Consider the following 23,217-nt stretch of genomic DNA (forward strand, 5'->3'; position numbering starts at 1 on the left):
TGACAGCTAGCAGAGAGTGACAGAAAATGTTTGGAGAAAAGGGGGACATACAACAAATGTCCCCAGCCAGATTTAAATAAGGTACATCAAAATTACATGATATGCGCCTCAGCTCAGTAGCCTATAAGGGCACCCTGTAAAAAATATCAAAGTATTTTCAGCTGCATTACCTGGTGTGGCTACAGTTATCTTCAAGGAGACGATGAATGCAGAAATGAGCGAGTCACATTAGAATTTTCCTTTAAGGCCCAATTAAACACAATCTCACTTCCACAAAGTTATAATGAACTCCAGAGTTATGCAACTAAGACAATTTACTCACCCTTCAGGCATTAAAAAAATATGTATATCAATGTAAATGTGGTTTTAATGTGACCCACCGCATTGCACGGTATTATGACAATTACAAACTATGACGAACAGGCACAGAATGCATCTATAATGACGTCAGATAACTAACGCGATTCTACTTCATCAGGGGACTTTGTGGCAAAAAAATGTGCTAACAGTAGAAGTCAGAGTCATCACTGGATTATTTTACTGCTTCTGCTTTGAGTGAAAGACTTTTTCTGCAAAGTGTAAAATGATGCTTTAAATTGCCGTTATTCACACAAAGGCGGTCATATCATAGGAGCTATGAAGTCACAACTTAGCCAGATTAACTCGTTTGTCATACAACAAAGACAGCGGTGCTTCACACAGACTGAAATTTGCATGTTCTCATAACTCACAGCCAGTGCCTCAAAGGAAAACGGAGCAGAATCCACTTAAGAAATCATTACTAATTCATAAGTCTCTCTACTGAAATGTATCTCATTACTGCTTCCTTTGTCTCAGTGCAAAAGTGCTGCTCTGAAACAAGGCAAACAGGAAAACATGAGGCAGATTATTGCTGATCGTACTATACTAACAACAAAGGATAAATGTTTAAAGAGCTGAAGTTTACAGTGAAAAAAAATATTAAAGGTTTTTGGGTTGAACAAATATATGAGCTGGTATGAGCTCAAGAAATACTGTAGTTGAAAAGTACGTCAATTAAAGAACAGAGACTCATTTTTGCTTGGACTTTTGGGTTTTATTGTGTGTTGTTGTAAAAATGTGTAATAATTTTACAAAACGTTTTTGACATATTTAAACAGAAAATACAAAATCACATGTTAATGGTGTGAAAATACACTTACATTTTTTAAGAAAATTGTGTTCATTGTGAATTATTTTTTTTATATGAAATTCAACAGCATTTCTTAATCTTTAAATAAAGATAACAGCATGCTCAGGGTTGTTTAACATACAGTAAAATCTATAAGGTCACAGTAAAAGTGCCCAATTTGGGCCTTTAACTCACATGTCAGTCAGGATTTCACTTTAAAAGGGTCACATGGCTCATTTACAATGCAATTCTTTCACAGAAGTTCAGTCAGAAAAATAAAACATTCATGACACAGCGGTTTATTTTGTTTTGCTGAACTGCCGCAGATTAGATTTATGGCTCGCTGTTGCAAAAATACACTTTGGTCAGGAGTGTGTAATACTACAGCACATGAAAGCAGCTCTTGGTAGCCTCATGGTGCTTCTACTGTGTGTTAATCTACATAATTTAAATTATATGATAAAAGAGTGTGTGCGTGTGCGAGACGACTGGCTGGTTTCAAATGTACATATATGGAACAGTTCAGTCAGCGCACAGGAGGAGTCTGGTTTATTATCACAACTTGGGTCTTATTTTCATATGTTTTATTTTATTTTATTTTGGTCACAACTACCAAGTTAATTGCTGAGATCTGGGAACAGCACAACATTGTTAAGTTCTTTAGGTTACTCAAATTTACTTTTCTAATTATCTAATAATTGGGGTGAATGTTAGCCAAATATTGGTTATGGTCCCTAGTAAACTCCATTTTTGTAATGACCCTATGCACTTGCCATAGTTGCACATGCACACAGTTTTCTTGTGCAAAGTGAGATTATCATCTACTTCTTTGGTGCACTTAAAAGTTGAAATGCTGCACATTAACAAAAAGTCAAAACATGACAAAGAATAAGCAAAATTTGTTCTAACTTTGGACAGAAATGTCTACTCTCAGTTCGCCTCCAAATAAAGAGATTAAGATAATCCCATAATCAGAACACGTGTGTTTCTTGCTAAATTTGACCTCTTTTGAGCAGAGTTACACGTTTCCAGTTCTCCGCAATGATTATAGTGAGTTCAGTATTGTCTAACCAAAACAGAAAAAAGACCCAATATGCTAGCATCAAGTGCTGAAGTTGTAGAACTGAAACATCTCCTTACTGCCAAATGTGTAAATGAACTACGGTAGCTAAACATTTACGGTTCTTTCTGGAGTCAGTGTGTTTTGTCTGTCCTAGGCCACTGTAGAACCCCATGGAGGAGAACCAACTTCGTATGGAGATATAAACAGCTTATTCTAAGGTAATGAAAACACAATGATTCTTCTTACTTAATTTTAGGTGATTACAATGAAAACATAGTTTACCATTTCTTTCAATAGTTGCCCTTTAACCCCAAACACTGGGCCTTAAAGTCTAGGAATGTCTTGATTGATTATGTTGCTTATTAGAAAAGATTGTGAGCCCCTCACATTTTGTTGTTGGCACATTCATTGTGCTTAAGGCTGAGGGTTCAGTCAGTCTTTTGGGCAGATTTTGTTGGGAACGTGATGCTTCCTCATGGTCTCTATGGTCAGTATCCAGCTGACACCCCCATCTTCCTGTTGTCCGATACAGCCACGATGCATCCATTTTCCTTTTCAACAGCATTGACTACATTGAAGAAGTATATCCAGTCCTTAGATTTGTGTCCAAGAGCTGTGAGGCCATTTATAACAGCCTGAGGGCACACAGAGCACACACAAATTAATACCACTTGTCCTTCCCACTTCAGATTTCAAATGTGATTACAGGTAAATTGAAGCGGACGTAGTCAGATTACGCCCTGGTAATCTCTGTCAGAACTCATTAACATAAATAGAAATGTTATTCATTAGATAGACGATCACAGTCTAGTGAATTTGAAAGTCATTAATGGACAGTGAAGACGAGAACACGAGTTTCTCACCTTGTCAAAACCACGCTCAAATTTCACAGTGTTATTGGAGTCAACTAACAGTATAGGCGCAGCAATGGCTTCTGTCAGATTCATCCCAAGCCACAGGCGATTTATTATAGACTGCAAGAATAAAAGGGAATCATGTAAGAAAACAAATAAGGAAGCGACAAACGACAAAGAATATGCAAAAAGAGTTCAATGAAGTTACCAAAGCTACTGCTGTTATGATTTGGCTTCCTCCTGATCCACCGATCACAAGGAGTCCTCCAGACTTTGTCTCTAGTATCACCGGGGTCATAGAGGAAGGAGGCTGTTCACCTGTGACCACAGTTACACCCCATATCAGACGGAAAAGAGACTTTAAGTAATGACTTTAATTCAGTTGTCTGAGGTTGAAAGTGCATGTTTGTGTCTGTGCTTCACCTGCCGTCACGTTGTCTGCTCTGCCACAGAAATCAGACAGCTCGTTGTTGAGGATGATGCCTGTTCGTGGAGAGTAAATGCCTCCTCCGAAACTGTAAAATAAAACAGCAGACTGATAAATATTATATCACAGTATATTTGATATAATTCCAAGTAAATACATAAGTATTCTGCTTGAAGAGGCATCCTGCTCACAAATGGTTTATGGTGCTGGTGGCAGAGACAGCCAGTCCGTCTTCATCCAGGACGGACACATGTGTAGTCCCAATGTGGTCATTGGAGGGCTTAAGATTGTTGTAGTAGGATTTGTCATAGGTGCCATCTGAAGAAATCATGTCCCTGATGCGGTCAGTGAAGGAGGGATCGATCAAAATCTGAAAAAAGGGCATGATGAGAAAAATGGATATAAGCAGTGGAGGAAGAAGTATCCAGTTCCTTTAATTAAGTAGAAGTACTAATGCCACACTGTAAAAATAGTAAAAGTAAGAAAAGGTAAGTAAGTATAATCAGGAAAAAGTACTCACAGTATAAAAAGTTTAAGTATCCAACAAAGAGAAATAATAATAATAAAAATCACACAGAAAATGTATTTTAAATTATAAAAAAACAAAAAACATTTATCTGAAAGAAAATAGACACAAACAAAAAAAAAAAAAAAACAAAGTCCATCAATAAAAAACAGAGAAAACATAACCTTACCCCCCGAAATTATTAGGAAATAATCAAAACAAAACACCCCAAAATCTCAGAAAAAAAAAGTTTATCAAAATAGTTGCCAGCCAATTGATTAACTGTTCATTTCAGCTGTACTTGTATGAATTATTTGGTTATTTAGTTTATAACAAAACATCATATTTAATAACTCTTGTATGCAGTGATGCAGTGACGTAAAAACTACAATATTTCCCTCTGAGACATTGTGGAGCAAAAGTACAAAGTGGCATGGAAAGAAACTAGTCAAGTAAGAAAAAACTACCTCAAATTTAAACGTAAGTGCAGTACTTGAGTAGATGTACTTGGGTACATTCCACCACTGGATATAACAGACCCTTTTACAGCTGACAGCATCAAAAATATGCTTGTCCATGTTGGCAATGGAGGTGGTGGTTTGCCCCAGCCATCCAGACCAGCTAGTAAGTTTTAAGCAGTGAATTTAGACCGTTACCAGTGTCACAGCACACTGTCCTGGTGGGACAGGCTCACCTACAGTTAGAGAGGTGTGAGTCTGAAAGGGGTCGGGCAGAAGTAATTAAGTAATGATTCAGAGCAGATGTGGAGCTGTGGTTCAGAAGAGATGTTTTCTGAGTGTTGTGAGGAAGAAAGACTGTGGAGTTTCCTCCTTTCACCATAAAGTTTTGTTAGTTTAGTTTTTTGTTTTCCATTATTGTCCAGGTGTTTTCTATGTTGTCCACAAATAAACTCTCAGTGGCGTGCTGAACTGAGACTATGTTGGATCATGGAGAGCAAGCTGACCGAGAGACGGAGGACGGCTCAGCGCCGGGCAACAGGTAGACCCACATCCCTCATCTTTAGCCTGGCAGCTGGATACTCACTCTCTGGTAATTTGTGTACAGGCAGCTAAATCCTGGGAGCCCTAGAAGAGTGTTGATAGCAACCAGGGTTGTCTTTGACATGACATAAGTGTCTTGTTGTGTGTTTGGTTGGCAGAACTGATATTTCAACAGCCTGACTCTGACAGGATCACCACCATCACAGAACAACATGATAGGAGATATTTCACTCCCAAAGGTATAATCTTTGCTGCCATCTTGATTGTAAGGAAGCTGAAAGGACAACTTGATTTAAATCAATTCAGCTTATCCAGGAGCCAGATTTAGAAAACAGCTTCGTGCACAGGGCTGTAGCACATATTTTTCTTAGCTTCTGAAACATGTCTGCTTGTCATGGATTGCAGTTACACTTCATTATTCATTTACTGACTTGGTTTGTTTGTGTGTTATGTTCTAACTCTGCTGTCATTTCATACCCTGCCACTCCCACTGCCTGCTCCCATCAGTGTGTTCACACCACTTGCTAATCATCACTCACCTGTCCCTCATGCCCTCATCAGCTCCAAAATATATCTACCACTCCACTTCCACTAGCTCTCACCACCTGGCAGAAATCTGCACTTTGTTGCTTTGCAGGTTCGTTACTGAGAAAAGCTTATCTAATTTTTTAATATTAATATGTTTAGTACAACTTTAACAGCTATTATTCAGTGAGATACTCTCTTGGCCTTTTGAACTTGTTTTCCTTTTAGAATATTTTATATATTTATATTATAAACAATAATGAAAAAAACATCTTAGATTCTAACCTTTATGTCATCAAATTTAGGATCACAAACACTTCCCCTTTGTCCATTAGCGAATTTAAGTGCCTCTATGTAACGATGGTACGTCTGAATTTTCTGGTCACCATCCAGGGAGTGTGGAGTCAGGGAGAACCCTGCGGGGAAAAAAAACAACAGCAGCCAACTTTAACCTATTATGCTCTACTGTGAATTCACAACTTAGAGTGAAGGCCAAATATGCTGGAATTTAGTTCAGCTGCTGCAGTAGGTCACTTTAAGGGTTATGTTATATTAAACCTTTCATCAGACTGAGAATGAAAGCAAGCAGGGGGCCCCCGGAAGGTGGTGGAGGGATGTGCATCTTTGTATTTCCCAAATTGACTGTCCACGCTTCGCCCACCTGCACCTTGAAGGCCTTCAGATCTTCCATTTTTAAAGTGCCACCTAAGAGAAACACGAGGGATATATCAACAACTTGTGAATCTTTAATTCCCCTCACTTTTCTACTTTTTCTTTTTTACACTGCATACAAGTTTCTAATCAGACATATACTTTAAGCTTGCACAATATGCTGAAATTGCACCAACCTGCAGCTTTTATGTCTTTGATTAAGTCATGTCCAATCTCGCCAGTGTAGAAGGCATCGGCCCCTTGCTTTGCAATTGTTTCCATAGTTTCAGCTAGTTTAGAAAACTTTAGGGTGGCTCCTGTGCCCAGGACAGTTTTGTTCTTGTAGCACAACACTTCACTGAAAAAGAGCATTCATGTAAGAAAACATGTTAGAACACAATACGCTGAGAGATGCTCATGCTGCACGTTATCACTTGTGGGAACTGTAACCTCTTTGGGTTACTTTGTTAACAAAGAGTGATAGTTTCATGCAAATTATAATATACGACATGCTTCTTTCATGTTCAATCAAATGTCCTGCAGAAATTTGTTTCTGTATATAAACTTTTGCAGAGGCAGACAAGAAGCAAACACAGGCCTCGAGGCTTTTCTCAACACACTTAACTCCCAGCTTTTAAAATAGTGCATTTGTGGAAGAGCAACATTTCACTCAAACATTTCTGAAAGGAGGTGCTTTAATCTCTGGGTCAGTAAACCCCTACCCCTGAACTGTTAATAGTGCGCACCCTTCGGCTATTAAAGTAAAACAATCATTTTCACTAATCCGAAAAAGTGTTCAAACGAGCATGTCAGCTGGGTGAAACTGTTACACAACATGAAAACCTGAAAGTTTAATACTCCGAGTCAATTGTTAACCCAGGGGTTATGTAAAATAAGCATGAAAACAGTTAAACCAGCCCTTTGCTCAAGGACCTCTGTAGTGACACACGAGAAAAGACTCCAGTGCTACTTTATCAGTGCCCTCAATTTATTATTGCTCAAAAGTAGATATTCTTGACGCAAAATTTTTGCCAACAGTGATCCTTTTTTGAGACCTTTAATACCTCTCAGTCACAAGCAGTTGGTGAGGTGCCATACCAGAGAGATGAGTTTTCCACGTGATCTTTCACCATTTTGTACTTCAAAAGCTTTCCCAGAAACACTGGCATAGGGATGCCCTCCCTGGCCAGTTTAATTGTTGGCTCGAACAGCTTGGCCCAAGGCAGCTTGCCATACTCTCGGTGAACTGCCTCATAGCCCCGCAACTCTCCAGGAACGCCGATCCACTGGCTGCCTGTAAAGTACAAGTGGGAAACAGTGAAGCTGCTTTAAACAAATGATGGAAACCAATGATCAAAACTATAGGTAAACTGAATGTACATGGAAAGGAAAAGGGAGCAATTCACCAGAGACTGTGTTTTTGGCTATTTCCGGGCATGGGAGGATTATGAGACAATGGTCCCCTGGGCACAGATATGTGAAGGGCCCACCACGTGTGGTTAGTGTCTCCCTGTGGTTGTTAAGTGTCTCTTTGAGGTAATTATTCAAACTCGGGAATCTGAAAAAGGCCCAGGCAATCCTGGATGAATCTAACCACCCCCTTTTTAGGGAGTCCTTGTTGCTCTCGTCTGGCCCAAATACGCCCTTCCTTCATGCAGGACTAATAGGCTGAAAAGCTCTTTTGTTCCAACTGCCATTAGCCTGCTGAATAGTTCCATGTGATATTTGTTTGTGATAATTGTTTATTTTTGTACCGTGTTTTTTAGTTATTGCTGTGGTCTGTGAGATTGTGTGTTGCTACTGCTAGTTGTGAAGCAAATTGCCCCTCAGGCATAAATATAGACATAAAGACATCCTTGATCCTTGATCCTTGATCTGGTTATTTTGTGTCGTTTTGTAGTCGTTTGGGCCTCTTTGGATATCTTTTTGTATTATTGAGGTAATTTTGTGTCTCCTTTTGGTCTTTTGTGTTGCTTTTTTGTCATTTTGTGGCTTCTTGCGGTTGTTTTGTATCTCTTTGAAGTAATTTGATGTATCTTTTAGCCATTTTATGTCTTCTTGGGGTTGTGTTCTGTTGTTTTATAGCCCTTTGGTTCTCTGAGGCAATTTTGTGTCTTAATGTGGCAATTTTGTGTCTCTTTAGGGTAATTTTGTGTCTCTTTTGGTCATTTTGCAACTTAGTTGTCATTTTGTGTCTCCTTGTGGTCGTTTTGCCCCTTGTTTGGTTATTTTATATCTCTTCGCTGTTCCTTTGCATCTCTTTGTGGTCTTTTTATGGCTTTTCCTGGTTGGTACGTGTCAGATGGGTGAGATTATGCCTGTTCAGTAATCCATCCATGCCTCAGATCAACAAATGTAATTACATTTGTAAAATGTTTTATACTATAAAGCACCTTCTAACCTTAGCACTTAGTCTCCACTGAGACTTTCTCAGATCTGCCTACCTGTGATCTGTCCAAAAAATTTGGGACAGTAATTTAACAGGTTACGATTGACATGTAGCGGGGCGGTCTCTCTGAAGTTGTAGACTTTAACTTTGCCTGGGAAGAGATCAACAATCAGATTAACCAGGCTAATCAATCATTACCATATGAAGTCGCACAAATGAATGAGAATACCCACCTGTTCTATCTCTTATGGTAAAGAAAGAGCCTCCTCCGATGCCCATACTCTGAGGATTGACCACAGATGTGCAGAGAAGAGCTGCAATGGCGCCATCTACTGCTGAGCCTCCCTGCTTGAGGATGTTCCTGGAAAACACATTCCCGGTCATGTTCATAAGGTTTATGGGAAATGTGTGAACACACAGTCAGTCACTAACTCTGACTCCTTGCTGCATATTTGCCCACCCACACACACACACACACACACACACACACACGCACACGCACACACACACACAGGCACATTTTTTATGTTTGCATGCATCACTGCAGACCTCGGGGTTCAGTGTTTCAGGGTGTCAGAGTACCAGAGTGCTGCCAAGAGGCAAGTTTAAACCATGTTTTGATGCGTGAGGTAAGCCTTGGGCAAAATGCCAGGAAGATGCTGGCCATGGTGGTGCTTTTTTATTTTTTAACTTGGCTATACTAAACTGTCATAAAAATGGCAACTCATTTGTTTAATAAGGCTCATCCAACTTAATTAAACAACACACCGGAGCTTGTAAGATTTAGTCTGAATCGTCTCCCAGAGCTCTGAATGGGTCCTTTCACCAAGAGGTTGGCATGGGGTCAGATGTGTTCACTCAGCGACAGGAGAAAGCAGTGTTGGGAATGTTTGGGCTCTGTCATGGTCAGGCCGACTCGGGCCTTGAAGTTTGAAAGGTTTGACAGAGGAAAATATCTCAGGAGATAGAATGATGGACTCAAATCTAATCGGAAGAGTGTAACCTGAGGAGTCTCATGAACAATTAGTTGATACTGGTTTATGTCTTTAAATCAACATAAACTGATTTTTTTAAAAAAAAATAATTTACTGTCTACAGAAAGACAGATTGAATATTTTGTGTATAATGGATTAGCAATGTTAATTTGGTGATCTAACCTGTATTTGCTGTGATTTACTGCATTTTTTCCCTCCATATCTGGAACAGGAGCTAGAGTAGAGCAATGGTTCCCAACTGGTGGGTGGCAGTCCAAAAGTGGGTCCACTCTGAGGAACTGCAAAGTGACTCATGAATGTGTCAAGTTTGTATAAAACCACACTGTATTTTGAAGTACGGTGAGTTTTGGCAAAGAGCTTTTATTTTGAAGTGCTATCTCTGTTTATTCTTGGAGTATGTTTTATTTCTTGGGTGGGTTCTAAGCCCACGTGTTGTTTACATACATTTTTTGTGAAATGAAATTGAAGTGGATCTAATGTGTGGACCTTGAACTCCACTGTGAAACTGATAAATTGATTTTTACTGTAAAAAAAAAATCTAGAAAACCGTAATGTTGTGTTTACTTTATATGAAATTGTTAACATAAAATTTAATTTTATTTGCTTAATTTTATGAAGATGAAGTGAAGTGGCATTAACTTAATCTTTCTAAGTTTTAGCAACTTCAGTAAAAGTTCACTGTGCTATATATTTGAGCATTCTGCTGGTTGCAAACTAGTCAGTCATATTTGTGTCTTTTTAAATATGTTAAAAAAACAGAACTTGCAGATCTCCTGACTTCATCATTAGTCACTAGTCTTAATTAAATCTTGTATGTCATACCCAAACTGAGTCAGATTAACTTGATTTACTAAAGATGCTCATGGTTAGAAAGAACAGAATACTTTTACTTGTCATTTTTAAATTGCAACAACTTTACAAAATTACGGAAATACAACAAAATTTTACGTAAATGTAACATTTAGATAAACTAACATAACTTAATATTAAAAGAAATATTTACTAACTTTTTCCAAGGCAACCCGTTTCCTGATTTTTTTTTTCAAGTAAGATTAAGTTGCCAGATTTGACAGTGTAATGAATAAGGAGAAATCTGGACCCCATGTTACCAGTTGGGAACCACTGGCTTAGAATTGAAAGTGACTTTGGAAAAACTGTAGATCAGAGAGTCTTTCATACTTTAGACTGCAACTGCTGCAAGGATAAATAAAATTATCTTATCTTATCTTATCTTATCTTATCTTATCTTATCTTATCTTATCTTATCTTATATATATATATTATCAGACTGGTATCAGACTTTAGCTTCCAAAATTTTGAAGAATGTGTGATGGAGATGATACAGTTCAATAGGGAAAAAGTCTGTCCTTGAAAGTTTTTCTCATTAGATGAATGTGTTTCCAATGCATCATTCGTGGAGCTCATATGCATTGTCTCTGCTGTGAACTGGGAAATGAATATGTGCACAGAAAAAACCCCCAAAACAACTCTGCAACTGAACACAAAAGCAGGAAGTCTTTCATGCACATTCCAGTGTTGGAAAAAAAAACACATCACCTTTTTTTCTATACTTGGAGTTACTATGATGACAGATTAATGAAGTCCCCGTTGTGGCTCACCGCTGAACAAATAAATGCATCAAATAAATCTATTGCCTCCATATCAGATAGATTAACATCAGTGTGAGGGTTTGGAAACCTGTTTCTTTCTTACAGTCACATCCAGCAAGGGTAGTTTTGAAATAAATCAACAAGAAGTGAAGAGAATCAGGGCCTGTCTGCACACAGTTCTGCAGGCATTATCTCTATTCTTCAAACAGAGCCTATCAAATCTCTTAAACTGCTTATCCCATTGCTCAGTTCAGCTTTTTATCTCAGCCACAGAGCAGGGGGAGGTGCAGCCTGATAGCACACAGAGCTTTAAAGTAAAGTCATCTCTGTGAATAAAGAAGTATATGATAGGAGGACTGTAATTCTACCACAACTTTATTCGCCTCCAAATTCCCCCCAAAAAGAAAAAAAAAACATAATTCAAGCTCTAATGTGAAAGTTTTAGATAAAGTGTGTCGAGCTAAACAGGTCAAATTCAGCGCTGATTTCTTTAGACTGAGGAAAAAGTGTGCAGAAAGTGACTTACCTGCCGATCTCCGAGCACCGTTGCGAGTCTGCAGACACAGCCGCGTGCGTAAAGCTCCCGCTTGGACACTTGTGGACACCACTGTCCACGAGCCAGACGATGCACAAACAGACGACAGCAACCGCGCAAAGTAAACCAGCCAAGATGAAGCAGCACACCATCCACGGCTTTCTTTTATGAGCCATTTAAACTGCTGTGCAGAAAACTTTGTGTTGCAGGGAAACTGTTGCTGCTGCCGCTCGGCGCGCGCATATGAACACTGCCTAGCCCCGAAGGTGGGTTTACCCCTCCCTATATCAACTCTCTGTGTCTACTGTGTTGAAGTGAAAGTGGGGAGCAGAGGGACGGAGATAGAGCATCACTACCACAATGACCACAGCGAGCAAGTCTGTTTTTAATATCCCACTGCCACCCTCCAGAACTGGGGGAATATCCATGACTCCACGCTAATTCCCAGAAGTTTAATGATAATCTGAAATGTCGTAAATGATTTCAGTGTTTTATCAATTCCAGAAAACTTGGCAGAGTTTGCAACCTTTTGTCTTTCTTCTCCAGCAGCTCCATTTCCCCTAATCCCCTTCTCTACCATTTTATCACACTGAATCATAGGTGTAATATTTGGGGGGGTATGACACGTCCTCCCTCAATATTTCAAAGTAGCAGAGGACATTTATTTTAACAAATTTAAGACATTAACACCATAAATTGATACAGAAAGGACTGTGTAAAAAACTTAAAAAATAAGTAAATTAAGTATTTGATGCACAAAATCTTCCCCCAGTAACCAACAAATCCCTGTTTCATGTATGTTGAAAAGAAACCTATGCCCCTGCACTGAAGGAGATAGAAGATCTTTGTTCTCATCATATTCTGGCAAATGTTTGCTAGGCTCATCTGTGTGTGTGTGTGTGTGTGTGTGTGTGTGTGTGTGTGTGTGTGTGTGTGTGTGTGTGTGTGTGTGTGTGTGTGTGCGTGTGCGTGTGTGTGTGTGTGTTTGTGTTCCTGTAATCTGTTATGTTTGGTGATAGCAGACACAGTTCTGAGGTCCAGTTTCAAGTTGTGTTATTTGTACCGTGCAGATATGTGTGGGGAAAAAGCTTCTCTTCGGTCTATTGGTGTGGGATTTGATTGTCTTGAGCTGTTTGCAAGAGGGCCGGTGTTAAAACAGGAAGTGTGTGGTGTCCTTGATAATGCTGCTAGCTGCTTTTCTCAGTCAGATGATAGATAGAGTCCAGGTCTGAGAACTCCATCCTAACAATGTGCTGGGCTGCCTTCACCACACGGTGCAGGTCTTTTAACTCAGAGGTTGCAGCTGAAATACAGCACAGTGGAGCAGTTAGTCAGGATGCTCTTGATGATGCTTCTGTAGAAATGTAACAGCACTTTCTGTGAGAGCTGGGCCTGTTTCACTGCTTTTCCATGTATGTGAGGGTGTGTTGGATTTTCTTCTTGGTTCTTCTGAAGTCAATTACCATCTCCTTTGGTGTGCCTTATGTCAATGTCAGGCTGTTGGTGAGAGTTTGCCGCCCTTGTTTTTGTTGTTTGTCCTGCTCCATTGGGACTAGTTGGCCTTTTGTCCCCTGTTTTTTTTGGCCAAGTGATCATATTGAATCAGCCCCAGAACCAGCCGAGCATGCCAGTAAATGAAATCACTGTGATTGGCAGTCCAGCTCAGTGCTTTAGAAATGAGGAACGCCAAGAAAGTGAGAGATGAAAACAAACTTGTTATATCATATAATTTTTTTACCCAATTTAACAGAAATGGGTCATAAATGTTTGTGTGATTTCTCACTACCACATGATAAATATCCTTTGTCCTTTCAACATCAGGTTGTGTTGTTAATGTGCTAACTGGCTAACTAGTGTCTTGAACCCTCTGTGTTTTGGTTTCCTTTTTTGAATGACGAATACAGACGACCACCCATGCTGGTGCAGAGAGTTGTTTCTTGTCACACAGGCACAGAATGAATGTGCTGATTGGCCATTGGCTGTAGTCCAAGTGCAACTTTTTGGCTAAGACATAGACAATGTGAGGTGAAACAACAGTTATTCTTTATTGCCACTAGTTCGTTGATCTTAGTTTGGGGGGTTAAGTTTTGGTTGGTCCGCCACTTTGGTCCAGACTGAAATATCTCAAAAATCATGGGATGGATAGCCATAACATGATGTAAAAGTTCACATTATTGTACAGCTGATACATACTTGTAACCTCTCACTCACCTGTGCTCAAATGACCCCCCAGACTACTCAGGGGATACCACACAGAATAAAATGTCTGTGTGGTTTTGATATTGCAGCACATATTGACAATCCCCAAAATCTCCAGATGGCCAGTCTACCCTTAAGCTGTGTACAGTAGCACAAGCCCATACTAGGAACACTGCTCCCTTGAGCAAAACACAGCTCCAAACACTTCATACAATCTATCTCCAACTTGACTCATTTTAACTTCAGGTGAAAGTTGATTCAGTAAAGTTAACAATAACACCACAAAGCTCCACCCAAACACATTGAATTTCAGCCCTGTAGGTGAATGCAGCAACACGCAACAAGACTGGGCATGCAACAGGGAGACTGCCAGATCTGCCAGCTAGGATGTACAAAAGCAGATCTGATAATCCATGAGCTAATTGCACATGATCACACATGGTTAGCCTTTTTAGAGGAATGGTAAATACCACTTTGCAATTGAATGATCTGGTATAGGTGCTGCTATATCTTGATTTGCCTTGATGTATCACTTTTTGTGCTGGAAGTCTCTTCACTTAGTTCCTAAATTATGTGGTTCCTAAATTCATTCTGGATGGATTGAACAGATGCAATAATGTTATCTCCAGCAGAGCACAAGCAGCAGGCAAGATGCAAACTTACAGGCCCTGACAGATCCTGACGGCCTCTACATGAAGCTCTGCTTGACTGTCCCTGGTAGTCCTCAGTGGCAGTTGCTGACCGAGGTGCTGAATGTGCTGTGGCACAGGTGGCATTGACTGTCGCTGTCCAGGGTGCTGACCCTCAGCTGGGGCACAATCCTTAGGAACCATAAGAGTCCAGTGCAGTGACAGTCAGCTGTTTTGCCATTGCTTCTCATGATACTGAATCAAATCTTAATTAAAAATGAATTGTTTTAACTAACCAATATTAACACCAACACTTAGCAGGATTTTAAGTAGTTTTTTTTCTAGAATAAATTGTTAAATTTTGATTTTTATCTTCATCCCTATCTAAAATGCAGATTACATAGCAGCATATGTATAGTAACTGGCCAGACACAACTATATGCAGCGTGTTTCAGACTGGGGCATTTCTAGGATCTGATGATTTTTTATGCACTTTGGCATCTTATTTATCCATTAAACAGTTTTTTACTCTCCAGATTAATTTTGAATTGGGGTGTTAGATATATTAGTAGTTGTTAGTGATTAGTATTCAGTAGAAACAGAACACTTTGCAACTGCTATCATTAAAGGATTTTTAGGTAGCATACTTGCAATTGAGTATTTTCAATTTATGCTACTTCATACTTACACTCCTCCACATCTCAGAGAGAAATATTGTACTTTTTACTGCTCTATATTCGTATTAGTCTCTTTGAAGACTCAGAATAATAATACAAATTCTAATCAATTTCTAAATGATGATTTTTATCGTAGAACTACCCAGCAGTACACAAAACACTTAAATGAGCTCCACCTTTTTTCAGGGCTTTAATGCATGAACAGAATATATTTCTAGGCCTATTTTAGATGTCCAGGGCCATTAATAAAACATTTGAGGCTGAAGCCTTGAACGCCAATGCTTAACAACACCACTGGTTTCAAATTTGTCTTTATGGTGCAATTGAATGATACATACATTTTGTAAGATAACATTTCAATGCTGAGGGAGAGCCTGCTGATACTGCTTTCTGTCCAGTGCTGCCTATGGCTGGTTAAAACGTCAACAAGGGGGGGGGGGTGTACATTTTCAGCAGGAAACTGCCACCTTTATCTAGTTTACCAGATGATTTTTATGTGCAAAATGCAAAATAAGTTGCTGTTCGAGTCCGGTGATATAGCAGCACCCCGCCAACATCCTCAGCTGGGAGGAAGTAAAACCCAAAAGGGGGGTGGATAAAAATGACCTAAAAACATTCAGTATTAAGCATTTGGAGCAGAAGTTGGACACCTAAGGTCTGTCCAGTGGTGGATGTTTTACAGGGTTTTTCTTTTTGTGTTGTTTTCTCATTATTTCTTACATTACTCCACTCCATGAGATTCTGTGCTAGGAAAGGTTTTGGCTCCCCCTGCTGAGATCTACTTGTTATACTGATCATCTAAAATTAACCCCAGCTGTGTATGTTTTTGTGACATTGCCAGATACTCACTGAAGAAGGGCATCTTAGTTGAAACATCCCTGTGGCAATATCAAAAGTTGAATTGGAGTTCTGTCCTAGTCTTTAGCCTTAGGGCTCCTGGCAAAATGTTTCAATTTGAGCCCAAACCATTTTTTTATTACATTTTATTTTATTTATTTTACTTATTTACTTTATTTGACAGAAAGCACTGAAAGAAAAATTGTTTCAATAGCTGACATAGTTTGCAGATGTGTATTTCCTTGGGAATGAGAGGGCAGAGCTTAAAGCTGGCAGTGAACAACATGACTGACACTGCTGCCAAATCCAGTCAGTGGCTGTGAGTTAGAAGAAAGCAAAGTCACCGGAGCAAAGATCGGTAAGTCCAAAACTTATTGTAATGCTAAGACAGTGGCGTAAGATGTGTTGCTTGCTGGAATGTTGTAGCTGAAGCGTCTGGCCTGATTTGTTTGGTGGATTCAGCAGCATGCTGCTAGTCATCTACAGGTAGACAGTCTGACTGCTCTTTGATCAATATCTAGCTGCATGTTGTTGGTTAATGGTGTAAAACAGAAGTGTTAGCTTTGTTGACTGCAGAGGTGAGGGAGCTTTAGAGCATTGTTTTGTCATACAGTGACTCAGGCAGCATGCTCCTTGGTATGACATGATACTTGCAATGCTAGATCACAGGTTGTTTGGGCTCATGTGTGGCTCAGTGGGCATGCTACTCTGTCTGACATCGGAGTGTGTGATGTTTTGCTTGCTGAAACGGGATAGCTGAGGGTGACTATCTAGCTGTTGCTTGGTGGGTTTAGCAGCATTCTTGCTAGCTTGACATGGTGTGTCTACACCACAGCCGTCTTGCTGTTGTGGGCCCCAACTCAAGGGTGCCCACCTGGTGACCCTTTAGACCTGCCTGCACTCTAATGTTGATTTCACGTGACCCTCAGATGGTCCCATTCTCTGAGGCAGAAAGTCGTTCCTCTGACTTTGACATGTTCAGCTTTAATGTGGAAACAACAACGATGCTGCAGACGATGTTGTTAATGATATGGTAATGATGATATGCAGTATGTGAACTGAAAAAAGTTCTTACTATAAACTCGATATTTACTTCTGTCCGCCCTGATTTGAGTGACGTCGGCAAGTCATGTACCAAAATTTTCGGCATGTTCCTAAGTTTTCCTGACTTGAGGGAATGTTCATGTTAATTTTTCTCATCAGGAACTAATTTTTCAGATTTTTCCAATAACATGAATGCAGGGTTACAATCACACGCAACTTCATTTTGATACCATTTTCCTTGAGACAAATCAAGGGACAAAATTCAGTACTGGAGTTCCACAGAAATACTCAATGATGTTTTGACACATTTTACCGTGTATTAACTGACAGAGATAATAGTCTGCTGCTCAAGTGTATTGCATCTGTGCATCTGTGTAGAATTTGTACACACAAAGTTACACAGAGTAACTAATGACCTTTATGATCACACCTGCAAATAGAAAAGCTAGCCAGAAAACACATACATGTTATATGTTGTTAGATGTTAATTGTTGTTGCATTAGTTTAATGTCACAGCCACATGACCTATTCTTTTTATGAATGAATGCCTAAAGGTATTTATTGTAATCACCAGGAGGTGTATCATTTACTTTATTTTCAATTATGAAGCCAATTTATTTCAATAAAATACAATAATGTGTCATCCTTAATATCTTCACGGCTGAGCAGCACACAGAGATGGTGCAGGAGCATATTTTGCAACGATGCCACTGTAGGTCATTGCGTTCCTATAAATAGTGCATAGTTATTATTCTACCCTCCCAGCGTCAAATCACCCCCCACCCACCCATGCCATCCCCTATTCACTCACATCCACCATCCTGTGTGCACTGCACCTTTTTGGCTCTAAGTCTTCCAGTCACTTGCATTTTTCCTTCTTTTTGCAGTCTGTGACCTTTTAAATTTTTCAGGATACACGATCCAAAACACTCACTTGTCTTGTCTTTGTTAACAAGAAGTTTGGATTATATAATTGCTAACAATCATTACAATACACTCTGAAGCTGATGGACAGATGAGTGACCTTTTTTTATCTCTCTCTGAGGCATAACTAGTTCCAAAACAATTTTCATCAGGATGAGTCACACTGAAGAGTTGGAGTAGAGCAGCCGGGTAAATATAAGATAATTACGAGTACATTTAAGATAATTTGGAGTATAGATGATACTGATACTGATTTCATAGATAATGCATCATTTCAAAAACACTCTCTTTTCACTTTAGTGCAGTACATTTAGGCAGCTATGTTTTTTAGCAGCACATTTACAACAAACGCTAAAGAAAACAGACTAAAATTAATATGAGTAATATTATGAACTACATACGTTTCATGCAAAGCAGAAATGTTATTCCACAATTTGTTACTCTTTACAAATGAATATTTTTTTATGCATATTTTTTCCTGATGTGAATATATTAGGGGTCTTAACATAAATATAGCAGACTCTTTGAAATTACCTCAATAACAGCTGTATTTAGCATATTTGTTCTTCATGAGGAAAAATTCAGTTCTAAGTTACCATAGTCTTTATTTCACTCGTTTACTCTCCACATTCAAAGTGAAACACACCTGCTGTGTCTGGTAACAGCAACACTGACTGAACCTGCAACAGCCCTCCATTTACGGTGATGAAACCATTATTGGAGTGGGTGGAAATTAAGCAGTTTAAGCTCAAAGGAATTAATACCTCCCTCCTACAGCTGTGGCTGATTGGAAATAAGCACTTTAACACGTCATCAGGTCCTTATACCCACTCATTCAGAGAGTCTTTTCAAGAATATGGCTGCTTTGTTTTTGACGTTTTGTTAGTCCAACTTGCCCAGCTAGCTATCAAGTGTTTTATTTACTTCAAAATTTCAAACCAGTTTGGCAACTATTATTACATTTCAACCCTGCGACCAATGCTAAATCTTCCAAAATAAGTTTATAAATAAGTTATTTTCATCTTTAAATAGCCCAGTATAGCCAGAAGAAAATGTTGCCATTTTATACTTTTGAAAAACCATGGATGCATTATTTTTGTACTTTTTTATAAATATACTAATATTTCCAAAGTGATGTAGTTCTGATTACATGTATATGAGCCGAGTTTGCCATCGGGTGTTTTTTTGGCATATCAGTGCAGAGAGAGAAGCTTGCATCTTTAGCAACACTGAGCTAACATTGCAGCTCAGATGAGGAGGATGCCATTCATGCCTCTTGTCCATGAGTAGATGCACACCTCCTTCTGCACAGTGATATGGTTTGCAGGTGTGGTTTAATAGAAAGAAAGAAGTTCCTATATGAAACTGCTCATAAAAAGGCCTGCAGAATATTTCAAGTAACTGAGTCATGGTCTGTGGAAAGAAATATTGCTGTTGAGTTTTTCAAAACACCACAAGCAGTGTGTCATCTAGTTCCATTATATTTGAGAAGGCAGAAATCTCTACAGCTGATACCTTCATCATTCAGCAACTCACACCTAAATAATCTAGACTGATAAATAGTACTACAGGGGAAAATTTGTATTTTGATTTTAGGTTGAACTGTTCCTTTAATCTTAGTGCTATTTTTTTTATTGGTGTTTTATTTTTATCCCCATATTTCAGGCCACTTTTTAAATTTCGTGAGAATCAGGACAGAAATACTTAACTGGACAGAATCACTATGAAGTTTTGTGTAAAGTGAGGTAAACCCATCATGAATTTGCATTGTTATAATTATTTCCATTATACATTAATAAAGTTTGGTGCTTTACTTTGGATAGTTTAAGCATCTGTCACATTATGGTCTAGGAGCGACATTGCATAGCTGTGAGACATTATTGATCACAGAAATGTAAACTTTGAAGAGGTTAGAGAGTTAAGATTAAGAGCAACTGACTGTCCTTATGAATAAATATTTGATTATTATGATAATGAGTTGTGCTTTGGTTCATTGGAGTGTGCAGTTAATTATCATATCAGTCTGTTGATGACAGCAGGGCTTTCATCTGAACTTTGTCAAGGTATCAGGTTCGCCCTGCTTCCATGTGATCCTGAATGTGTTATTGTAGTGTTGACATTACATCCTACAGAAAGTGCTCATTAGATGAGTGGGCAAAATGTTTTGATGTTTCAGATGAGGGGGCTCTTTCTTCACCTTGTAAGCCCCAAGCTGCTATGTGGTTAATTATTCACCCCGCTGATTAATCTTTCAGTGACACCAAACTGCACCAGGGGACGGGGTTAATAGGGATGCAAGGTGTGATCAGAGACACAGTGAGAGTCAGCGAGAAGGATCTCTTAAGGATTAAAAGAAAAAACGGTCCTGTGTCACTGTAACGAGAACAGTCCAGGGCGTAAAAGTTGGCTTTGTTTGCATTTCTACCTTAAATGTGCCTTATTGGCATTAAATATAAATTGCCACAAAAATGTACATAATTCAGTTTTACTAATTTGGGGGTTTATTTGTCAAAGAACATATGATATATCCTCATTTAATCCATGTTAATATCGCTCCCACTTAAAAAGCCAAGTTAATATATTTGTTTGTGTCCTTTCTCTGAGAATATAACTCAGGTTTTTGAAAGGTTTCCAAAAATTACTGCAAGAAAAGTTTGACCCTATATGTTTCTCTGTGTCTTCATACTTCTTTTGCTTCCATGCTGGAAACAGACGTGGTTGGAGGCATTATGTTTTCAATGATATCTCAAGAATGTCTTGAGGGAATTTCTTCAAATTTGGCATAAATGTCCACTTGGATTTAATAATGAAGAGATTAGAATTTGGTGGTCAGAGGTCACTGTGTCCTCGTTTGTTTAAGTCTTTTGAGAGCAATATCTCAAGTGACAAAATGCCTTCAAATTTAGCAGAAACATCCACTTGGATTCAAGGATGAACTTGTTCGAATTTCGTGGTCAAATGTCAAGTTTATCACTGTGACCTCACAGACATTTCAAAATCCTAATCCTAATCATGACAAAAACACAAATGTCCACTAGAACAAGATGATGAAGTGATGACATTTTAAATTCAAAAGGTCAAAGGTCACTGTGACATCATAATGTTCTGCAAAAACACTTTTCTGGATATTATTCAACTTCATAACGCTCACAGAAATGGAGTCATTTGTTCAGATATTGAATTGATGACACTAATCTTGGGTGTCCACCTTGAAACTGTGCTGATTGTACAGATCTGCTGTGCTGCCGGGTTGAAGATGTGTGTGAAGCTTCCATGTTTCAGAATATATAGCTTTTTTGTAGCATCTTTCATTGCCTAATTGAAGCATTATCAACTGTCATGGCTACATATGAGTCTGGACAGACATGTATGAAAACTTTACTGGTTCACGGATGTATGCAACCATTAGGTGGTAATTCTAGTTTTATTTAATCAAAGACTTGACAAAATATTACAGAATATTCCTAACACTTGTGTTGTGTGAGTGCAAAGCAGCAGCTGTGTGCATCACAGCACTCGCCATGAAAGTTTGTTTGGCCATCTGACCCTGAGAGTTGGAGCGGGTGATGTTGGGGTGGATTGGGGGATAAGTGCAAAAATAGAATGTGACATGGCCCCCTAAAGAGTAAAAAAAACAACACGTAACTTGATTTTTGGTCAGATTTTTTGAGCAACGAGCAGTGCTGTCTTTTTTAGTTATTTCTTTTATTAATTTTTTTCTCTGTGTTTGGTCTTTTTAACATAGGTGTTTATTTTGTTGATTACTACACCGTTGTTTTTTTACTCTCGCCATCTCTGTGGACATGAAATGGGCCATATTGCACCCTGAGGCTTGTGCGTCCCCTGCTGCATCCCAGTGTCTGCAAAAGGGGAGAGAGCAAGTGAGGGATGGAAGGACAAATAAAGAGAAAGTCATACAGATAGAAAAAGATAAAATGATAATAAACAAAATTCACGTCTTAATTCAAGACCAAAACATCAGAATTTCCACCGATTATCTCAGATGAGGAGGAGATGTTGATAGTATGCAGAGTGTAACTGCACCTGATTGTGATGGTGCAGAGTAACAATGGTTCAGCATTGGTGACACTTGCTTGCACTGGATGAGATGCAGAGGATAAAAAGGTAGAAGAGGAGTTAAAGCAAGCATGCTGAAGAGGGGGGAGGACGGGAGCGATGGAGTGAAGATATTTGTCTCCCTGGAGCAGAGGAGACAGAGACACAGATGTCAGAGAACAAAAATTCCCCAGAGAGAGGAGGGCAAAAATCTGCTCATTTCTCAGCTTTGCACTATGAAACACAGTTCGTGAGAGCTGCAGTGTCTAATTGGCTCCGTGTATTAACATCATTACACACTTTTGCCCTGCATCCCCGGACATCTGCTGTGAGAATTATGACCGTAGGTGTGCAGATGGGGTGAAGCTGATGGATTGTCACGCTTTTATTTTCAGTGCATTTTTTTCCCCTTTTGAATATTGCTGTTTCTATTTTGAGTAACCAACAGTAAAATATTCCGCTATGTTCACACATTGGCACCAATATTATACCCATATTATGCAACAACATTGTGTGCACAAAATAAAAATATTTGTGACTCACAAAAGTTGAAAAGAAAATTGAATTTTAATTTGAGTTATGATCAAAAATTCAATATTATTATATTATATATTATATTCAGAGATATATAAAGTATTGTCAAAAATATTGAAAGCTTTTAAAAGAAAATAAACAGAGGTTTTATTTGCTAAGTTTATTATGTTTGTAATTTAATTTTAACGAAACAAGAAACATTTTTTCCATAGGTTTGGACCCCATAGGTTTGGAGTAAAAATGCAATTCAGTTCAATTTAATTAACTTAATTGTCATATGAACTCATATAAATACAATTTAATTGAAATGCTATTTGTCAGTTATTTTAATTTATGCATTTTAAACAGTGTAATAATAATAATAAATATATATCAAATGTACCCATCACAGTGAGATATTTGTGTATATGAAGATTAGACAACCGTGGCTGAAAAAAAGGGAATTTGTTTGAATATAAGAGAATAGATGATCTGATAAATTGTGAGTTTTTATTTTTATTTTTTTATTTCTAACAAGTCATTTACTGCAAAAAAAATGTTAATGTCCAACATGGACACAGTATTTTTTCCCAACATTTAGCAGGGCGTGATAAAATAATCTTGTTTTATTTT

At 38.6% G+C, this 23,217-nt stretch overlaps 1 protein-coding gene across 1 annotated transcript; it reads right to left on the reverse strand.

Moving 5' to 3' along the window:
• Positions 1-1,053: 1,053 nt before the first annotated feature.
• Positions 1,054-12,035, reverse strand: ggt5b (gamma-glutamyltransferase 5b). Its single transcript, XM_088070775.1, is given in 12 exon segments — positions 1,054-2,848; positions 3,077-3,187; positions 3,276-3,385; positions 3,491-3,582; positions 3,686-3,864; positions 5,796-5,941; positions 6,084-6,230; positions 6,374-6,534; positions 7,275-7,470; positions 8,621-8,716; positions 8,799-8,926; positions 11,697-12,035. Coding segments are annotated over 12 exon segments (1,698 nt in total). The 5' UTR covers positions 11,882-12,035; the 3' UTR covers positions 1,054-2,701.
• Positions 12,036-23,217: the final 11,182 nt, after the last annotated feature.

This window comes from Plectropomus leopardus, chromosome 20 (genome assembly GCF_026936395.1).
Source record: "Plectropomus leopardus strain MGB_pleo_1.0 chromosome 20, ASM2693639v1, whole genome shotgun sequence".
Lineage (NCBI taxonomy): Eukaryota > Metazoa > Chordata > Actinopteri > Perciformes > Serranidae > Plectropomus > Plectropomus leopardus.